At 38.4% G+C, this 22,916-nt stretch overlaps 1 protein-coding gene across 11 annotated transcripts in view; it reads left to right on the top strand.

Annotated features, from left to right (window-relative positions):
• Positions 1-22,916, top strand: part of ELAVL4 (ELAV like RNA binding protein 4) — a 105,197-nt gene that overhangs the window by 4,450 nt on the left and 77,831 nt on the right. For 2 of the 11 annotated variants that reach the window (XM_033226440.1, XM_033226437.1), the window contains exon 1: positions 10,329-10,523. The exons of the other annotated variants lie outside the window; for them this stretch is intronic. In XM_033226440.1, the coding sequence (XP_033082331.1) occupies positions 10,434-10,523 (90 nt within the window). In that variant the 5' untranslated portion in view covers positions 10,329-10,433. Of the gene's footprint in view, positions 1-10,328; positions 10,524-22,916 lie in introns of those variants that run through there. 11 annotated transcript variants of the gene reach the window in all.

Raw genomic sequence — 22,916 nt, 5'->3', positions numbered from 1 at the left:
GTGCGTGTGTGTGTGTGTGTGTGCGCGCGCTTGTATGTGTGTATGTGTAAGGATGCTGGACTGTGCATTGTAAATCACTGTGCTGATCGTTTGTGTGTGTATGTGTGTGTGTGTTTATTAGTATTTCTCTTTTCTGAAAACCAGAATCCATCTCCAAGTGTAATGGCACTGCATGCACACAGGCACACACACTGCCTCTTCCAGCAAACATACATTTTAGCCAAGGAAGGTTGGTGTCTTTTTTGACAATCAATGTCACCGTCACTGTTGGCTGGCGTGTCCACCGCCTCTGTGAGCCTTCAACGGAATTACACGACTGATAAAGTTAAAGGCACATTTCTTTTTCAGTCTCATGCTAGGAGTGATGGGGAAGGATGGGAATGAGGGGTGGAGGAGGTGAGATTCAGTACCAGTAGAAGCAATTGTGAAACAGGACTTTCGGATGTGGAAGGGGAAGTGAAAAACCTTTCTGCCGAAGTAGTAAATCTATTTTTAGCATCATCTTTTTCTGAAAAAAGAATCAGGGAAACTCCTTGAGTGCCGCTTCTGTCGCCTGATGTTGACCCTGAAGATATGGCACAAAATGGCATGATCAGATGCCACGAGTGCCCACTTTGACTTTGAATTTTCTCCAGCAATAGGTTTCACGGGGTTTCAGAGGTGGGTATGGGGGCAGGCTATAAATTCATAATCATCTTACTTATTTTTCCCTAGAAAAGCCTGGGGAGGACTTTTTGCTCTGCATAGATGTTATAACAAAGCTGTGGTCTTTTTCCCATTCTTAGAGGATTGCCTTTGTCTGGCTGCTTGTTTTGATGGGTGTAAAACAAATAAGATTAGACCGAGCAGCCCAACTGAAAGCGATAGCTGGGAGGAAAACCCAATGAAAGGTTGCCGGGGAAACGAACAGAGGAGAAGCCGAGTAGGGAGCAGGTGGCTATCATGAGAACACACTGCAAACAGTGTAAAAAAAAAAGGGGAGGGGGACAGGACCTCGATTATCTTTGCTGTTCTTTGTGGCCAGCCCAACTTTAATTATTTGTTATAAATAGGTGTTAATTACATTTCTAACTCTGGTTTACAGTGATTTTTAGGAATCTATTTTTAAGCATCTGCTCTGTCTCCCCTGTTTGTGTGTGTGTGTGCGTGTGTGTGTGTGTTTTGTTGTTGTTGTTGTTTAAAAAACCCAAAGAGGAGGAGAGGGGGAAGGGAAGGTAGGGAATCTTGCTTTTTTTTTTTTTTTCCTTTTTCCCCCTTTTCCCTGCTGTGAAATTGTACATGCGAAAAATCGCAAGGAATCCTGTGAGACCATTTGAAAAAAATGTAAATTATATTGAATGAAGTTGACGGAAGCATAATAGTGAACTCCCACAGCTGATAGGTTCTGCAAATGATTTCTTAGAAATTTCCAGCAAATATTCATAGGAAAAATATAGGTAGAATAGATCTACCCTAAGCAATGATTTCGGGTTAGGTGATACTGGTATTTTTACTAAATCAGATGTTGATACTCTAGTTTCAGGGGAGTTCATTCTACCTCTCTTTTTTTTTTTCCTGAGTAGAAATTACTTTACAAAATAATAAATGAAGATCCTTTTGCTTTCCTTCTTTCCCCATGCCCACAGTCACAGGATGCATCAGGCTTGCACTCTCACAACCACTGCCTTCCATTTGGCATTTGGTCCTGGTTCGGGTCTTGGCACAAACTGAGTGAAAAGCTGATTTTTATTTTAGTGTCTTTGAACGTCTGGGACCCATGTGTGCACTGGGTGACAAGCATTTCTCTTTTTTTCTCTAAGTGTGTTTTACTAATAGTCTCGTTTTCTCATGATGGTGGGTACCATAAGGATTGAAAGGTGTAGTACTTGGGTGAACAGGAGATAGCGTAAAAACAACTGAAATGGTGATCTCTTAGGGTTTTATACTAAGGGACAAAATAGATACATGATCAAGTAGCTAATTATAAGCCCCAAAATGAGAGATTAAAAAATGCTGAAATACATTAAAAGATTAGGAAATATAATTGGCTTTATTGAAAGTACTCTTAATTTTTACTCTCTTCATTGCAAATCCCCCCCAATTCTTTTCTCCTTGCAGATACATCTTTTTGTTTTCTCTTCTTATTAGGGGATTTAAAAATTGTGTTTTCACTCTTGAGGTAAAAATAAATAAACTTGTATTTTTTGTGATACACTTGAACCTTGCGGCCATATGTTGAATGCATAAGCCTATGTCACCTTTAAAAAAATAGAATTTTTTTAAGTCTCTAATATAGTTTCTTTTTTTATTTTCTGAGAATTGTCTGGCAATTTTTAGTCAGGGGAAAATAATTTCTGTAAGAAGTGTCATCTTGGCTTGGGTTGTAAAAAAGACACGTGGTTCTGATGCTGACCTTTCTCGCTCCTTTGTCTTAAAAATATTAATGCCTACTACCTTCATGTGGAGGTGTGCCTTTATGGAAGCACAAGGCTGAATGTGCATTTATTAAGAAGTGAAAATCCAATTGGAAATATTTCTGCAAAAAACATCTGACTAAGTCGCAGTTTTAATGATCAGAGTGTCCATATATCTCATAGTAGCGTAACAGCTAAATCATTTAATATTTAAATTTTTAAAAGGGTAAAATTAACATAGATGGGGAAGTAGCTGAAAAATTACTTTGAGAATTGTTTATTTACAAGACAATTTAATATCTCATTTTTTAAAAAGCTAACAAACAACTTAACCATTCATTTGTGGTCTCAGTCCCATTCATTTCTACCTGCCATTCATTCAAGTCATTCTCCTGGCCAGATATAGATGGCCTTGCTTCCATTTGATGGTTTGCACAAAACCTTAAAACTTTTTCTTTCCCAATACCCCTTCCTTGGTCCTCTGAAAATTAGGGTGCTGTTATGAGAGGAAGGCCAGATTGTTGTGAGATAATAACAATAGAATATTTTAAAAAGAGAGAGAGAAGGAAAATGAACTGCGCATTTGCCTTTTACTTCTAAACTTAGTCTTGAAATTGGGTTTGGGACATGTTAGACTTCAGATATTTTAAACTTAGGATTTCTATTAAGGATAAGCTATTCGAAATTTCATATCTAGAAATTATTGCATGAATGGTGCTTTGTATGTGTGTGTTCAATATCTCTAAAAGGACTTGTGGATGAATTGAGGTGTTTTTCTCAAGTTAGAGTTACTATGAATAACAATAGGGTTTCCTCAGAGTAAGTCCTTTTCTTTGGTTTGATTTCTTCCCTTTCCACTTATTTCCTTATTATAGGTGGGTTCTTTTCCTATATGTAGGCCAAATGCTATTTCTTCCATGAGGAGATGTGCTGCTTCATTTAGCCCTGAGCACCTTAACACCTTATATTAATTTTTTTTAAAAAAAGAAACAAATTGTATGTACCTCAAGTAAGAAATGGTGGTCATCATAGAGGTCATCATACATAGACAAAAGTACTTTGGGCTTGACAAATTTCTTCATTAGCTCCAATGATCTGTGGCCACCAGGCAGTTAATTTATATGCCTAGACATTTAATATGTACATTTGTTGGTGAGCTGGCCAGCGGATGCTAAACACATGAGTATGCGCTGGCAAATGCTGCAATGCAGTATTTTTTCCCCAATGTCATTGGGAATTTTGGGGCTAGGAAGGGACATGAACATTTTCAAGCTTTTATCTTACTATTGTCCAGTCGACGGGCCATGTTGTACAGAATTGGTCAATTCTTCTTTTGAAAGTAAAGTCAACCTTTCATTTACCACTATCCATTCCCCCATCCATTTAATGTATATGTGGAAAGAGTGTGTGTGCGAGAAAGAGAGGCAGAGAGACTCTGTGTGTATCAGTATAAGTGTGTTGCGGATTCCTGCACCTGTCTTAGTCTTTCCTTATTTGGTATTACTAAACATGTACACACACTTTCTTGCAAGTATATGTGCATCTATAAATGGAAAGAAAACCAAACTGGGTTGCTTCCCATAAGAACTGGTTTCTCTTCATGACTCCAGGAGTTCTCTTATTAGAAAAATATGAAATTTCAAATATTTATTTAAAAACATATATTCAGACACTGCAGTTTGTTAGTAACCAAACACCTTTCTTTAGCTGCCACTTAAGAAACTATAAGTGTGTAAATCCATAACAATGTTTGTGAGCTAAAAGCCATCCCTTCAGTCAAGGGCCTGGGTATGAATTAAAATGTGTGTATGTGTGTGTATATGGATATGTGTATGTGTATGGAGGGGTGGGCAGGATATTTTTCTTTGAGGGCATTTGAACCTAGTCTTTACCATTGGTAAAAATAAGGAGGAGGTAAGATGGCAGTGTTAAAATCTGTGCTTTGCTTTGTAAGTTGGTGTGCAAGTGTGTGTGTGTTAGGAACATCCTTATATTTTTGAAATCTCCACGTATTTTAGGGGTAGAGGGCTTTTATAGGTCACTGGCTTTCTAAGGGTAAAAAAAAAAAAAGAAGAAAAGGTGATCTGCGGGTGGGTGGGAGTCACAAGCACTAATTGTCTTAAAGTAGTTATTTAGCAGTGAAAAGGAAAAAAAGGCTGGAGGAAGAGGGACAAGAGGGGAGAAGAGTACCAACATGTGGGTCTGCGTCTTTCCGGTATAGGAGATAATGAGTGATAAATTTGAACTGGTGCAGTGCAGGATGCCCGATAATTTCTCAGAACCTTGACTTTGCAGGTCCATTACTTCCTTGCTTGCTTGTTCACACCTTTAATTATATCCAGTTTGGGATGCTAGCTGGGGGCACCAAAGATGAGCCATTTTGTTTGTTGTTTACTTCATTAAGTATTCAGGCAGTGTATTCACAGTAGCTTTGGAGCATCAGTGTTAGGAATCGAGCAGTTTGGAAATGGAATTATTAAAAAAGAACAAAAAAAATAAGGCAGCAATCAGCCAGCTAGCTTGCTTTGGATGTTCACATCCACTCTGTTTAATGGTAATATTTGTGCTTTCCCTTGTATATTCATTAAGAAATAACTTATGCAGTGTCAGGGCTCCTAATAGGCTGGTGACTTTCTCTCTCTTTCTCTGTCTCTGTCTCTCTCTCTCTCTAGCTCCAGCTATCTCTTTCTCTCCACCCCACCCCGAGACTGTCTTTGCTCAGACCATTTTAGGACCAACCATTTTTGCTTTAGTGGAGGCTCATATTCAGATCCTTGTTGTATCTAATACCAAAGGAATTTCTCCCCTCAATAAAGATACCCCTCTGCAAGGATCAAGAAATGCTGAGAGCCCTAAAGGAATCCTTAAATAAATTTTGGTTGAAAAAGCAGTAAAAGTGTTGAGGAAATAAGGTTAGTGTGACTTTTGTGCTTGCATTTTTGTTTTTTGTTGCTTTTGGAAAGTCTTATTTTTAATCCCAAAAGTAAAATGCAAAACTAGCATATGTGATTTTTTTAATGAAAAAAATATATATGTCATAGGTCTCTCCTGAAAATAACTTCCCTTGGACTCTTCATTTGAAAAATAACATGCAAACTTTAGCTTAATTTTTGAATCACTCATTTTGAACTACAAAATACAGTTCATAAATATTTTTTCTATAGGAAGTTTAGTTCTTTGTTCAGGATATGGGGAAGCAGAGAAACGACCCAGGGAAGACGGTGAATTCTGAAAAAAACACAGCATGGAGTTTTCCTCCGTCTGCACTTCGTGCCATTGAGTCTTCTCCTGCTTCTATGAGTTATCCTTTATTCTTGTCTACTCTCTCATAACAACTAGACCTTGAAGTTGTTTTGCCAACAGTGTTCATAGTAGAGGCTGGCTGTCATTCCTTGTTGGATGAAGATGTATTTGTTGAGGACTTACTGTGTGTATTTCTTTGGAACGTGGAATCCAAGGTCACCATTTCTTTTTCTTTTAACAATGGTCAAAAGACATAACTAATTAGAGGATAAGTCCCTGTGATTGGAGGTAAAGTTGGGGTGAGGGATTTTTAAGGTGGCACATTGCACAATGAGGTTTGTGTCAAATAATGAGAAAAGGTCTGCTGGAACATTCAAGTACATAAATGTCTTTCCTTCTGTATTTGTAAGTGTCTAGGTGTGACTCCAAAAGATAGAAATAAGAGATCTTTTGGACATTTTAGTCTATAAGGTTTCATGTGTCCACATCTTCAGCCTCAGGAAGAAATATAGAAGTTTGGACAGTTGAAAGGAACTTGTCTTTCAGTCAGCTGCCCATGAAGCTTGGCCGGAACCGGTTAATTTTGCGGAAACACGAATGTCTTGCCTCCTTGCTTCTGACATAAATGGCTTTTTGAATTCCTTTTTCTCTGTTACCTCCCGGGAGCATCTGAACAGATAGTGACCCTTTTGGCACGCCAAATTGGAAGTTTGCTAGTGGAGCAGAAATCACGGTTACTTTGTCATACACATCTAAATACTGTGGTATGTGTGTGTGGCGTGTGTTGTAGACAGCTGTGAGCCCCGGTGTGCCGTGGGATGTACCAATAATGGCTTCTCAAGTACTCTGTGTTTTCCTAAGCTGCCAGTCTAAACCCTTTAAAGGTTTGCTTTCTAATTTGTACATGAAAAATAACAGACTGAGTTGAATTTTTTTTTCAAGTGCCCTCTTTGAAGATGCAGCAGTAGTAAATACTGCTCTAATGATAAACTTTAGTTCTAAGTGCTACTCAAAAGTCTGTGGTAGAAAGGCTGAGAAGTTGCCATCTTTACTAATGAACTTTCTTTTTTTTTTTTTTTTTTTTTTTTTTTTTTTTTTTTTTTTATTATACTTTAAGTTCTAGGTACATGTGCATAACGTTTATATCATGTATACTCCCCAATGCAATCCCTCCCTCCTCCCCCCTCCCCATGATAGGCCCCAGTGTGTGATGTTCCCCTTCCCGAGTCCAAGTGATCTCATTGTTCAGTTCCCACCTATGAGTGAGAACATGCGGTGTTTGGTTTTCTCTTCTTGTGATAGTTTGCTAAGAATGATGGTTTCCAGCTGCATCCATGTCCTACAAAGGACGCAAACTCATCCTTTTTGATGGCTGCATAGTATTCCATGGTGTATATGTGCCACATTTTCTTAATCCAGTCTGTCACAGATGGACATTTGGTTGATTCCAGTCTTTGCTATTGTGAATAGTGCCGCAATAAACATACGTGTGCATGTGTCTTTGTAGTAGAATAATTTATAATCCTTTGGGTATATACCCAGTAGTGGGATGGCTGGGTCATATGGTACATCTAGTTCTAGATCCTGAGGAATCGCCATACGTTTTCCATAATGGTTGAACTATTTTACAATCCCACCAACAGTGTAAAAGTTTCCTATTTCTCCACATCCTCTCCAACATCTATGTTTCCTGACTTCTTAATGATTGCCAACTAATGAAACTTTCATTAGGAAAATGCGCACTTAAAATGGAGTAAACAACCAAGTCCCTGAATTTGTGATTTTGACCAGATTTGACTCATCTTTTCTTAAGTTACTTTTTGTAATGCAGTCAACCACACATCCAAAATTCTTGGTATTATACATGTCTTCAACATTAATTATCTCTGTTGATGCACTGGGTACAGATAGTACAATTCCCACAAGTCCAGATTCTTACTGTAACACCAAAACAAAAGTGATATTTATGAATAATATTGGGAAAGTTGTCCTCATAGTAACCGTTCCCCAAAGGAAGCTTTACATAAATGTGCACTTATTATTCAGGATATTAAAAGGGAATCCTTAGCTTTTACTTTTTATTTGGGCTAAAATATGTAAATTGTTTTATTTTGGAGCTGCTCTGTTTTAGGTGGCTTTGGGGGAGGATAACTTCCTAGCTTGATTATATTTTAACCACCTCTAGTGGAAAAGTTTCTAATCTTAAAAGCAACCTGGTTATTGTGATTAGGACCCAGAGGGCCTGTGTTCAGATGGGGCTAAAAACATATTATATTGACCTGTACACATGTAGAAAAATTAGATTTGTTTCTACTAGACACAACTATTACCATGCCTTTGTTGGCAAGACTATCTCAGAGACCAGAGAACCGTGAGTCTGCTTCTGGCCTCTGAGGAGTGTCATGGTGTGCTCATACAGGCAAGCCTCTAAAAAGATTGCTCTTTGTCTTGAGAAACTGGCAAGTGCAAAGGACTTCAGAGTCAGGTGAACTTAAGTTGGAATCCTAACTCTTCCAATTACTAACTGGGCAATCACAGATAAGTTACTTCAACATGAGCCACAATTCCTCATCTTTATGATTGTGATGATAATATCTAACTCACAGGGTTTCTGCAAGAATCAGATGAGAAACAGTATTAGAAGGCACAAGTCATACATAGGACTTGAAAGTCAAAGGTGTTTTGAGGTTGTTAAGTCTCTTTCAGTCTGTCAGTCTTTCTGTCCCTTGGCAAAAGCCCTTCCCCAGAAAGAGGCCCATCTGCCCATGCCAGATGTCCTGGGCAGTGACATTGCATGCTACCCTCACAGTCTCCATACTGTCCCCAGCATGCAAGGATGGTGGCACACAGTGTTGTTGTTGTTTTTTTCTATATAGACAAGCCCTCAGTTCTTCCTCAGAATTGTATGGCTTTATTAAGTTTTCTGCATCCTCCTAGGATTTCGTAAGCTATATCCATGATCTCCTTTGGAATTAGAATTCACTTGGGATTTAGTTGTCAAAAAAGAAAAAGGATGAAGATAAAATTACTTTTACCCAGTGCTGTTTTTTAATTTCATGAAAGAGCCTGTTAGGAAAGTTAGAAGTCAGCCAGAAAGAAAATAAAAATAGGCTGAGCTTAATTGATATGGTCCCATCTTTGCTGTCTATATATTGTAACTTGCAAATTATTTGACTTTTTCCCAGAAACCAACTTACTTCAGATCTATTTTTTTCCTCTTCACTACATCAGGTTTTTTCTCCTTTCCCCTTGTTTTCCCAATAGGCTGAACTTTGAAGTTCTGTTTCTCACGGAATGGTGAAGAGGTTGAGGCAAAAAGTGGCTTAATGAGATTTTTCTAACTTGCCATCAGTTTTCCTTCTGCTTGGCAAGGCAGGATGATGGATGGCTTTGGCAGTGTGAACACCTCTAGAAGTGATCAGATTGACTGAAGAGATGTACAGGATGTGAGCAGAATGCTGACCCTCAATTCATTACCCTCCCATTTAAAGAAAAAAAAAAGAAAGAAAGAAAAGAGGAAAACCACCACAAAGGCCTTGGCATAGTTATTGATTACACACTCTTGGGAAGGGATAATGGGTGGTGTCAGGACTGGCGTTAGGTTAAACCTAATTTTGTACCTTTTTCCCAAGGATCTGAAGGGGGAAATAAATAAATTCACAAATTGTTCTAAATGGGCACCTGTTGGTGTGACCTGTTGCCGTTATGGAGAAATAATACAAAATGTTCCTGAAGGGATTCAAGACTTAAATTGAAAACACTATCTTGAAACAACGATTTTGAATTCTACTTCATATGCTTACAGGAAGGATGTAAAGGGAAGTCAATTTTTTGTTCTTCAATGTAATCCCTAAAACTAGGGGAAAGAGTTATAAGTTGATCTGATATCCCAAACGCCATTTTGCAGGTCCTATGTTAAAAGGGAAGGAAGGAAGGAAGGAAGGAAGGAAGGAAGGAAGGAAGGAAGGAAGGAAAAGAAAAAGATCCTTTGCTGTGAAACAGGCAGACAATAAAACTTTTCTCTTTCCACATGAATCTATTTTAAGTCTTCGCCAAGAATCTTTGGAGGATTTTGCAGGTGTGTGTCTATACATATTGTATATGATGTGCAAGCTCTGGAAGAATTTGGTTGGTTTTTAGACTGTGTTTGTATGGGCAGAAATATATCTGTAAAAAGCAGGGAGGAACTTGATTTTGGAGAAGGGATGATATAGAAGATGTTTCTCCATATTTTAGCCTTGGAAAATCTCATGCCTATTAATGAAGGACAAAAACGAGATGCTTTAGTGATTTGAGCAGGCAAATGAGAAGGTTGGATATTCTTAGGACCTTCTTGCTAGGTAGGTGTTTGTTTATTTAAAAGTTAAAAATTCATCCATATTTAGGTCAATACTTGAATCTCAGTTCCTTCTTTTTTTTAGATTTCTGGCTGAAGTTTTTCATGGGAAGAAAAAAGACTTGGAGCTTAGAACTGCTTTAGTAAGAACTCTTAAACAGGTCTCCAGTCATTGAATTTTGGAGGCATGGGCTTGCAGTTGGTATAATCTTAACAGTATTCTTTCTGAACTATCCCACGTCCATTTCGCAAGAACAGAAGAACAAGTTCGCATTCTAGAACTTCAGCTGTTCTCAGCATAGTTCTACTCATAAAAGATCTGTGACCATAGAGATCATCTTTCATATTCACTCAGCCTTGTATAATTTTTGCCCCGTGGTGTCAGTTTGATCTCTTTAATGTAATTAGGGCAGGTACTCTTTTTTATAGAAAATAAAGCTTAGCCACTTGACTAAGCTTGCATGTTTAGTAATATCAGAAGTCTTCGCTCTAAAGTGTTTGGGAATATGTCCAGCTCAGCCAAAGTTTACCTTTCTTGGGGGAAAAATAAGGTAATTTCTTTTCTATATCAAATTTTCCACTGGAGAATCAACAAATAGATATATATATATATATATATATATAGCATGTCTGTTGCATATAAATCATATTCTAGATGCCTCCCAGAACATCATAGTATTTAAAATATATTAAAAGATAGTAAGCAAGGACAATGACAAGCAGAATGATGTGGACAGTGTCTCAGCAGAGGAGGTACAATGTACAGAAGAGGGAGACATTAGTTCTTTTAGGGGGAAGGAGATAAGCTTCATGGAGGAAATGCCATTTGAGTAGAGCCAGGGAAGCTGGATAGATGGAAAAACTAGAAGAAAGGGGAATTCCACATGGAGGGAATCATATGAGTAAAGGCATAGAGATGGGAACTTACAAGGCCTACTTAAGAAACTGTAAGTAATCTGGTGTGAATGCATCATACATTATGTAAAGATAAAGCTAGAAGGAGATAGGCAAAAGCTATGATTTAGGAAGGTTCAGGTGTTTTGACTTGGTTTTTACTTTGAAGTGGTAGCTATGGAATGTCTTGGGTCAGAGGACTTTCCTTTCTTTATTCTTTTTCAGGGTCAAGACCTGTCTTTATTAAGTCATTATTTCTCAGAAGTTGAAGTCACCCTAAAGATACTTCTAAATTAGATATTGGTTAGGGGAATTGGCATTAGAGCACTCTTCTGGTCATAATGTGATGTTATGATGATGATGCTCATTGGTGAAGTCACATTAATGCTTTTAGGGTTACAGTGGCAGAAAGCAGTAGGAGGAAAAATATCGACTTTACTTCAGATTGTAAAGAAATGTGCCATTAGAGGAGTACACTGCATTCTCTCACCAAGAGGTACCCAGTGCTCATTTTGTGGAATAATGTGTGGCCAGAGAGAAGATGGTGGTGAGTGGGGAATATGCTTATTTTCTGTAGTATAAAAATGTACCCACTTCAAACTTGCAAGTACATGTACCAAGGCATGCTTGTCCTGACTGATCATCTGTTAGCCCTGGAAGGCAGAGATCATGTCAAATCCGCTCTTATTTCAATTTCTGGTACATAGTAAGTACTCAAAAAAATGTTTTTTGAATTGGGTTGTCATAATATGGTTTTTGTTGGGGGTTTTGTTTTTATTTTTGATTTTTAAAGAGTCTGAACTACAGAGTTAGACTTGTGGATCTTGAATCTGTCATCAACTTCTGGGAGCCTATTTAGCTCAACTAACCTAACTTTTCTGACTTTCAAGCCTCTTAATATGCAAAACAAAATGAGTACAACTTCATGGCTTAATGGGAGAATCCATTGAATTGTATCCTTGATACGCTCTATTGGACAGGATAACAATATTAGTAAGTTACTAGGTTCTAGTTTTACCTATGGATAGTTTATTGAGTGTTGACCAGCGTTAAAAATTAAAACAATGGAATGATAGAATTGAATGAAATAGAAAAGAAAGTATCAGTGGGTGGTACTTATTAAGGGTAAGTATTATTTCATGAATCTTTGTTTCAGTTACCTATGTTCTGAGTTGTGATATGAAGCTGTGGTGTTCAATATGGTGTTCAATATGTTCCTTACTTTTTTGTTTTACTTTGTTGGGTCATGATCAGAAAAGTTTGAGAAATACTGGTCTAGATAATAGTGAGCTCTCTATTATCCAAAGGAAAAATAACCGTCAGCTTTTTTAGAACTATGCAATGCAAGATCTCTAGTATCTTCTGAATTATTAAAGAAAGGATGACTTCTAGTTGTTTTAGATTTAGTATGAAGCATTGTATCCTATATCTTTGATAACTACTGATGTCTGCATGGTATATGTTGGGGCTCTCTATTAACCAAAGTATTTATTAACTAGAAAACCTTTTTCCTTGGTTGTGCTATGTAGCTGAACCTGCAACATAATAATAAAAGTGACAATCATCAGTAGTGAAGGTGACCTAGAGGTGGGACTAGAAATAGTAAGATTAGCTTTCATTTCTTGAGCTCTTGATATGAGTCAGGCACTGTGCCTTACAAACACCATCCCTTTTAATCCTTAGAACAAACTAAAGAGGTAAATGTTAATTTCTCTATTTTATGGACAAGCTAACTGAGGTTTTGAGGGGTAAATTAAGGTTACACAGCCAGTAATTGGCTGGGCAAGGATTTGATTTGAACCCAAATTTGTCTGATTCCAGAACAAAATTTCAAAAATTTATTCAGTTCCATGAAAATGTAGTAAAGTGCCTACTATGTGTTAGCTCTGTACTCCTCTACAAATATAAGTCAGTCTCTGTCCTTGAGGGTTTACTAGCTGCCCTTATTCACCTCTCACTATGTGAGAAGGTAAATAAGGATTTATTTTATCACAACAGGAGATAGGAAAGGCACATAGAGTACTGTATATTTTACTTCAGAAGTGCTAAGAAAAGTGCCTGGCACATAGTAGGCATTCACTAAAGATTTATTCCGTGGAATTGAAGTTGGATTAATTCTCCTCTAGGGATTAGGGAACCTTTGTACTAAAGAAACACTGTACATTTTTATATGTTTAGCTGTATATGCCTAGTGGCACGGGTATTCTTACCTGCAATGTGGGCAGATCCATCTGTCCCAAATCCATTCAGTGCCTTTTGGAGCTCCTAAAACTGGCAGCACAGAAAAGTCAACAAGAGCTCAAGAACTCAAATTGTAAACTTCAAGTTTCATTCAGCCAGAGAGAACATTTTCCATCTTAGTGTGAAAAGAAAATCCCATGGCAGAGACATTTGGAGAATGATAAATGGAAGGTGGGCTTCCTTAGAATGGAAAATTGTTATTATCATTGTTACTGTTGTCTTTACAATGCCATTTACTAGCCTTATAACTTCAAGCAAGTCATATTAGTTCTCCAAGCCTCAGTTTCCCCATTTTTAAAGGATTAATACCTCTCAAGATTATTAGAATTAAATAGACCCATTTGATAAAAACTTACTAAGACTTACTATTTGGTAGTCTGTAAATATTTAGTAGTAAAGGAGACATGGCCCCCTGCCCTCGAAGAGCTGAATATCTGGTGAATGTGCTGTGAGAAGTGGGATTCAGACTCCCACCATCTGCACAGCTCACTACTGATAGGATGCAGCACTGTACAGTCCTCCTTGGGGTATGTGTATATTGTCATATACATGTCTCAATTGCATCATCAGAATTTCAAGTTTATTGAGAGTGAGCTCTGATATTCATCTGTTTATCTCCACCTACCCCTAAATTTCATCCTTGCCTGTTGACACAGTGTTACCTTATACAGTAGTTGCTAGATGAATCCAGCCCAATTCAGCAAATATTTACCAGGTGGCTCAGGGTGGAGTGCTGGGAAAGGGAGGGTAACATTTGCTGAACAGAGTTGAATTTAAAACAACTTTAGAGCATAAAAGGGGAACAGTGTCGTGAAGCAGTGATATACTACACTAGTGCTAAAAATACCTGTGATCTACTCAGGAAGAAAATAGGGCCCTGAAGAAAATTCGGCAGTAGGCCTAAAAAATAATGTATTTTTTCACTCTCCCAGTGCTGTTTTGTTTGTATTTCATGAAGAAACAGTGTATTTGCTATAAGCACACAATTAAGATGAGATCTCAGATGTGGCTACTTAATTCTTCCGTGGCTCAGGACCAAGTCCAGGTAGCTTCACAAAACCCAGGAGCCCCTCTGTGGCCAGACTCCTTCTCTCCTTTCCAGCCTTCCATCTTGGGTCTCTTTGCCTTCTGTTCGTGCTCCACTGTAGAACTGCACCACGGTGTTCCCTACCGATGCTCACACAGATCCCTTGGTCTCCCACATCTTTCTGCTTTCTTCACCTGGCTTCATGAGACAAATAGGAGGCCTGTGTTACCCAGAAAGCCTTGCCTTAACTTACTCTGGGTTGTAGCTGTCTCCGTTAACACTGCCGGCATCATTTCATCATTGATCTTCCACACTCCATAATCAAATGTTTATTTTTCTAGGTTTCACCACTGCCTCAACAATCAGCACTGAGTTTATCTTTATGCTTGGCACCAAGTAGGTGCTCAGTAATTAATTATTAACTGATGTAGTCAGATATTAATTAGGTTTTTCATAATGTATTCCCATCGGGTGCCTCCTAGCTTATAGTGGGATATTGGACCCAAATCCCCCTTGTTATGACAACTGGTTTTGACACAGCTATTGCTCACCAACCCCAGTTCTATAACTTTGAGCTGAAGGTCTTGAGTATATATATTTACATGAAACTTTCCCTGATCACCATGACTCACCTGTAATTCCTCAGTAATTCTTCTTTCCTCTGGACTCCTTTATGTCACTTGCTGTCTGTACCACGCAGTTAACAATGACACATCACAATAATAGTGACCCTTTATATAATGTGTGTCAGGCTTTGCAGAAAGAACTTTGCTTAGGTTATCTCATTAAATCTCACAACGACTCTAAGAAGCAGATATTTTTATTCCCATTTTGAAGAAAGAGGACAACGTAGTTTAGGTAACTTGTTCAAGGTTACGTGGCTAGGAAAATATCAGACTGGGAATTTAAAACCTAGTTTGTTTCATTCCGAAGCCTATGGTCTGTCTCCTATTTTGTATTACTCATCCCTTAAAAGGTAGGAGTTAATGAGAAACATTTAGCCTAGTGGTTATTAATAGGGATTTTTTGAGATAGGGTCTCACTCTGTCACCCCGACTGGAGTGCAGTGGTGCAATCACAGCTCACTGGAGCCTCAACCTCCCAAGGTAATAAGGACTTTTGATCAAGACTGCCTGGATTCAAATCCTGGCTTTATCAGTTGTGACCCTGGGCAAATCACTTCCATTCCCTATGCCTCTACTTTTTCATCTGTAAACTAGGGTTGTTGTGAAGATGTGATGGACCAATGAATATTAAGGATTTAAAACAGTTACTTGGCATATAAAGTGATAATGATCATCATCATTATTGTTATCATACAATATTAATTTGTGTCGCATTCTTCAAATATTTGTTGAGTGCCTGCCAGACACTGTTCTAGGTAATGGTGATAGCAGTGACTAAGACAAGTCCTTGCCTTTATGGAGCTTTCATTTTAGAGGGAGAAGACAGAGAATAGAGTAAGTAATAAGTAGATCATAGCACAGTAATTAATGTGTGCCTGTAGTCCCAGCTACACAGGAAGCGGTGGGAGGATCACTTGAGCCCAGGAGTTTGAGGCTGCAGTAAGCTGTGAACATAGCACTGCACTCCAGCCTAAAAGTAGATATTATATATTATGTGGTGGTTTTTTTTTTTTTTTTTGAGACAGAGTCTCGCTCTGTTGCCCAGGCTGGAGTGCAGTGGCGCCATCTCGGCTCACTGCAAGCTCTGCCTCCCAGGTTCACGCCATTCTCCTGCCTCAGCCTCCCAAGTAGCTGGGACTACAGGCACCCGCCACCACGCCCAGCTAATTTTTTGTAATTTTAGTAGAGATGGGGTTTCACCATATGTGGTGTTTTATAATTTCACATAGTGAAATGCTGTTTAAAAAATAAGAGATGCTAGACACTATGAGTCCCTGTTTGTGGGCACACAGTGAGGCTACAATAGTTCAGTCAGTGCCTTGCTTCTGCTTGATGAGCTAGAACAGTCAATGCCCTACTCTGAAAGGCTGAGCTTCATATGTCCAACTACTACTCTTGGAGACAGGCTTGCTTGACCTGCATTAGGTGTAAGGTGGTCATCCGTGGAATGATTGGACAATTGGACTGAGGTGTCTGAGCCTCAGGAAAACTTAACATAGAGAACTCATAAAGAGGCCAGGGGTCCCAGCCTTTGAAGAGAGGTCCTATTCTATTTCCCTATATTAGACTGTGAAATGGGATAAACGTTCCAGGAGGGTCAGGAGGAGGATTTGGCCAATCATTCAGCTAAGGACAGGATCAGCCAGAATGTCTTCTCAAGTAAGGCTGTTAAGATCTCCTGACAGCTCCTTGCAGGAGCCTGAACCTAGAAGGTGATGTAGTCATTGGCATTATGATAGGATTCTACCTTTCCATGAGTATTCTGCTGGTTAAGAGCATTTTAGGGGTCTGCAAAATGGAGTGTTTTTTCCTTCACTTACTTGTAGTGGGGTCTTGGTAAAGTCATTAACTTGCCTGAGCCTCAGTTTCCTTATCTGTAAAAATGGACTAATAATACCTTCCTCCAAAGTTTGTTTAGAGGATGAACTAATTAACATGTATAAAGAACCTGATTCAGTGCCTGGCATATAGTAGGCATCTAATAAAGGAGGATTTTTAAAATAAGTTCAGTCCCTCTAGGGTGTGCATTTTAGGTATTGGTAATTTATTTCAGGGCTCACAGGGAGAGAAGATTTAGACTGAAAAGTGAGAGCTACTTCCCATTCTATAACTTTCAAAAAAGTGAGCAGATAATCTCAAAACTAAAGATATGTCATCTCAGAAAGAACTGTGAAGAAAATAAGATTAGATTTGCTGTAAATCAGTATGATTGAGACTAGTCTCTGTCAAACAACTGTGTTGGCCCCATCCTCTTGGTGTCACAGGCTGTTAGAGGCCTGGGGCTCTGTGAAGAAACGCACTTGGTTAAAAGGGCTCTGGAGTCTTAAATCCTGAGTCCAATTCTTTCTAGTAATAAGTTTGAATATTTACTTTTTAATGGGGGATGAAGGGGATGGGTGATTTGATTATTTTCATAGGTCAAAAATTTCAAGGAAGGACTCCTATGCTAACTGGAATTATACATAAACCTAATTGATGGTCTGGTGAGAGCAACTGGAAAGCACTAGTTTTAGAATGTAGACATAAACCTTTATGTATTGTGTCTCCTCACTCCATTGTATATACTATTACATAAAATTAAAGATTAAAATTAAACTTTTAAATTTCACTGATTAAAATCAATTTACCTGATTAAAATTAAGATTGAAGAGAAAGAGAGAAAAAAGCACAGTTTATTCTCATCCCAAAGCTCCTTTGTTTTCATTAGCAATGTGTAGACTCGAAATTACTTTAAAAGCAAAACAAAACTCCCCCATCAAACACATTTAAGAATAAAAGAATGATTTTCCAAATATTTGTCAGTGCACTTTTTGTACAGGGCACTGGATGAAACTCTAAATATTTTTTCCTCTTGTGGTTAGTGGCATGTTAGTATTGTGATTCACCCAGAATTTATTTGACCTCCTTTGTCACTAGTTCACATTTGTTTTAATATTGATGTCTGCACTCATCTAAAAATAAACAGAGCAGGAAGAGTAAGCGAACGCTTTAAAAAAGGCATTTTAAAATAAAGAATCACCCGTTCCTCTTATGATTATCTCAGGGTGCTGAGAAAGAAGCCTGGTGGGTTGGAGATAAGGATGTCTCCTCCTATGTCCCCATGTGCTCTGCCTCTGAACTCTCCTAGCACCCTGCACCTGCCTTTGAACCCTGATCCATTCAGCAGGCATTGGTTGAATTTCCCCATGTACTGCATGCTGGGAGTAAGAAGTCAACCAAAATTCAGGCCTTGTTTTCAAGGCATTCCCTGTCAGTGGGGAGACAGGCAGGTAAAGAGCGACTCAATATAGGGTGGTGAGTACCAGGACAGAGGAGAGAGAGGAGTTGTCTGAGGCTATGTAGGTCAGGGAGGTGGACTCCAGGGAGTCTTGCAAAATGGCAGGGTAATTTAGATGGTGATGGTGAAAGCATTTCAACGGACACATATGCAAAGACATGGAAGGGACATACTGCCAAAGGCATTCAGATTCTGGTACTTGCCTCACTGCATCTAGAACTTTGTTTTCAAATGTCTACTAACCTTCCAAGACTGAATTCCTAGAGGGCAGTGATCAAGTGCCATGGAACTCAGTTATCCAACAACAATAATAGATTTTATCTTTGCCACATTCCTGTGAACCACATTTCTGTGAAGCCTATAACATTATCCTATTGATATGCCCCAAGTTACACTTGGAAAACTGAGACACAGAATGGTTAAGTAACTGAGACACAGAATGGTTAAGTAACTTGTCCAAGGTCACACGGCTAAACAGGAAATTAAACCTGAATTTAAACCAAGTTCTAGTGACTCTGTTCTTAACTATTATGCTATGCAATTGATATTTAATAAATGTTTGAATTGATGTTAATTGAATGGATATAGAAGTGATTACATGATAATTTATCTATCACCTATTTAAAAGAAATAACATTTCAGGCATGCCCAGGTCTAATAGTTGTTGCAGGAAAATGTTAAGAGTCCCTGATGGCTTTGGCTTTGTGACTTACAGAAACTCTTACAGGTAGAAATGTTCTGCAGGACTGTGAACCTCAAGATGGTATGCAGACTTTAGCCAAATTCAGACTCAGCATGAAAATGAAATATGAGTTTAGGCCTGAAACAGAGGAGATCTAATTTCCTTTGTGGAGATGAAGAAGCAAAGGCTGTAAAGATGGCCTTACTTGGAAAATGGAAGGCCCTAGGTTTTGAAAATAGGCTCTTGGGATAGTTTGAAGGAAGTTGAGGGAAACAGTAATGATAAGGGCAATATCGCTTTAAAAGAATGAATTCCCTCCTACTTTTGCATTGATTCTGAAGAGGAGAGGTAAGAGAGGTTTATGGTGAGAGCGAAGTGGTGATGAACAGGCAAGGAAAGCTAATTTGGCTATAGAAAGCAGGTGAGGACCTAGAGAGTCATCCATTTATTCATGTATTCTACCAGCAAAATCAGGATCTCTGCACTGGTCCCTGGGATTACAGATGAATCAAACACAGTCCCAGTCCTCAAGTTGCTCACAGTCCAGTGATAGAGAAAGACAGGAGGCTGGAGAGTTTCGATGCTGTGTGGCACATGTCCGTAATGGAAATGTGTATGAGGGACAGAGGTAAGAGCCATGATGGGGGATAGGGGAAGGGGCGTGTTAGGTCTGAAGGCAGAGAGAGGAGGGCTTTCCAGGCCAAGGGAGTGTTTATGTGCAGAGGGTGGCACAGGAGAGAACACAGTGTGTTCTGGTTTGTCTTTGCTGGCTGCAGAAGGCTACAGAAGGCTGTGGTCTGGAATGTGCATTCCAGGGCTTATGGTACTTGTAGTGGGTAAAGAAGGAAGATGGGAGTCACTGAGCGGAAGATTCGGTTCAGATCCAGGCTCTGCACCTTGTGAATAGAGGCTAGTTAGCTTTACCTTCCATTTACTCCTCAACCCTTAGTTTGCTCACCTGTAAACTGCAAGTGATGACAAGGGAAGACTCCACCCATCTCTCAGATTCTTCGTGAAAATTAAGTGGGGTGGTGAGTGTGAATGTACTTACAAAATCCTCTGAGTCCAGCATGTAATTTAATTATTATAAAATTAATTATTATAAAAAATTATTATTTTGTAAGTGAGGGTTTTGTAAGGGCTTTGTAAGAGTCTCATTTCCTCAGGGGTAATAACACTTGCTCTGTTATCTCTACACTTCCCATCACACCTTTCTGACTGTGCCCTGGAAAAATGCTCTTGAAGTACATTCTGTCAGTTTAGCTGCTTCTTGAGGTATACAGGAAGAAAGGAGCAGTCCAAGTAAAGGATGGACCAAAAACAACCCTGCTCTTCCACCCTGAGTTTCCTTGCGGAAAACCGGAAAAGCCCTCAGCTGTCAGTATGCAGAGTGCACTGTGGCAGTGATCTGAAATTTCCCATGAAACATGACCGTTTTCCTTGTATGAAATCAGAAACCCTAATGACTGCTTATTTACATTTGAAGTACCTAACTTGAGCCATTCACAGTGGACAGCTTTTTGAAAGGGCAAAATATACCAGAAATTGTGTCTGTGTCAAAAATGATACTTTGATTATTTCTTTTTTAGAATCCACATAGCCCCTTCCCCTTTGCTATGTGTTTTCTGGTTGGCATTATTGTGAGAGCTTATTAGTGAATGTTTGTGGAACATTGTGAAGATGAAAGGAATAGCTATTGGCATAGGTGATGAGTAGTAATGTTTTTAAGTATACTTTTCTATTTCAGAAATTAAATTCCAAGGATACATCTTACCCAGCTCTTAGATTAATCAACTTTGCCACCTGCAGCACATTTTAATGGGCACATATTTCAGAATGTTACCTTTTGGACAAGGAAAGTGAGCATGTACTGCATGTTTACTGTGTACTGAGCTCTGAACCAGGGCTCTTCAGATTTGTTGTTTTTAATCCTCACAGTAACGCTGCAAGGCAGATAGAATTGTTCACATTTTTCAAATGAGTAAATTTAAATTGCACTGCAGAGAGTCTCAACTGGCTAAACCAAGGTGAAGGCTGGTGGTGGATTTCCAGCCCAAGTCAGATCACCTCCAGATCTCATGCTTTTTCCATTGTACCATGTAGAATTTTGAATTATGATCTTTCCTGTAACACCCATTTATTGGATAGTATTTACTGACGAATAAATAGCAGATACACAGGCTAGTTGATTTTAATAGGATTAGATAATTTACATTCTCTAAGATTACTGAGTTGCATTTCATAGTGATAGGAAAACTCCTCAGACTTAGAGATTGAAGAGAAGGCACGAATTTGGTTTCAGCCTTGGGTTCAAGTTGCAATCCTAGTTAAGTGACAGTGGACACTGCCTGAAGCCTCATTTCTCCATCATGTGTAGAGTGACAGCACTTCTACATCTGTAAATGAGAGGAATGACAACACCCACTTCTCAAAGTTGTGTGAGAATTAAGTGAAGTGATGTATGTAAAGACACCTCTCACCATTTCTTCTTAGTAGTGTTGGAAGGAGTTAATGATAACTACTTGCCTAAATATTTTCCTGTGTAACCCAAAGCACTTTTTAATCAGCATTATAACAGGATTTCCCTTTACTGAGTGTTTGTCATATTCCAGGCACTTTGTATGTATTTTTCCGTTACTACAATTGTGACATTAGACAGTAATTTCTTATTTACTTATTTATTTAGTTCCTTGCAGGCAGGAACTCTTTCTCCTTCGTATCCCTGGCATTCAACATAATAGTTTCTGGCCCATCGAAGGAACTCATTAATGTTAGGGAACTTAACTTGGCTTTTGTTCCTTCTTTTGAGAGCCAACTTCAGTTTGGGGGAGGGGCTGTTCCAATGAAGTACTATATTAACGTCTTTAAATTGTGGCTCATAACTTGCCTTCAAATATATACCTGTAACTAAAGAAATTTTAGATTGCTCCAATTGACAATGGATGATACTGAATATGTGTTAACATTTTACTTTTTAAAAAGGTAAATTTCTGAGATAAAAAGAATATATTAAGAGTCGCAAAAGTTTACCAAATTTTCTTTGTATCTGTGATTCAAAGGACAAGCTTACCCTACTCAAAGAAGTAATATTTTAGTTTCAAAACACAAGTATTATATCCATTTGATAATTATACATGATAATATACTTGTATCGTATACTAACTATTCTTTGGGACATAGTAAATTAATTCTAAAAGAGCCTTATCTGAGAATTGTAGATTATGCAGCTTGAATTATAATACAAATGTAATTTTTGAAATTTTATTATGTCTTTTTTATAATTTCAAAGTTTTATTTTTGATTTTTAAAAATGCCAACTTGACTTTTGCCCATTAGTGAGTGTGACCTTTCAAAAGCGTATTTTGAAAAGACAAAAGATTGTGAAGACAGAAATACTAACTTACTTATTCTTTTATAATCTAAAACTCTGTTTTTATGTGGCAAATCATAAAAATACATATAGTAGGAGTTTTTTTAAAAATAGAACAATGGGCCGGGCACAGTGGCTCACGCCTGTGATTCTAGCACTTTGGGAGGCTGAGGCTGGGGGATCACAAGGTCAAGAGATTGAGACCATCCTAGCTAACATGGTGAAACCCTGTCTCTATGGAAAATACAAAAAAATGAGCTGGGTGTGGTGGCACGCACCTATAGTCCCAGCTGCTTGGGAGGCTGAGGCTGAGAATCACTTGAACCCGGGAGGCAGAGGTTTTAGTAAGCAGAGATCACGCCACTGCACTCCAGCCTGGGGACAGAGCGAGACTCTGTCTCAAAACAAACAAACAAAAAAATAACAAACCTGCACGTTATGCACATGTACCCTAGAACTTAAAGTATAATAAAAAAAAATTTTTTTTTTAAGTAGAACAATGAAGAAAGTGAAGTTAAGGGAAACTAAGAGGATTTTAAAGAGATAAATTCAGAGGTAAAATTCATGTTTAAAAAAAAAACAGAAGTTTTCAGTGAGGTCCTATGCTCTTTACACACAGAAAGCTATAGAGTTTGGCACCCATTTTCCTAATATTGAAAACAAAAGCAAACCCATCACACAGAGAACAGAGAATATTAGTGGTTCAATGTCACAAAAAGTGCTTGCCTCAGAGCAGACATAAGTATTCTGATACTTGTGATTTCTGGATTTTGTTTGTTTGTTTTTTCCATTTCTACTTTGCTTGCTTCTTGTTCATGATATTTTTA

This window comes from Trachypithecus francoisi, unplaced genomic scaffold, assembly GCF_009764315.1.
Source record: "Trachypithecus francoisi isolate TF-2019V2 unplaced genomic scaffold, Tfra_2.0 Lachesis_group12, whole genome shotgun sequence".
Taxonomy (NCBI): domain Eukaryota; kingdom Metazoa; phylum Chordata; class Mammalia; order Primates; family Cercopithecidae; genus Trachypithecus; species Trachypithecus francoisi.
The sequence above is the reverse complement of the archived record's forward strand: the minus strand, read 5'-3'. Positions and strand labels throughout refer to the sequence as shown.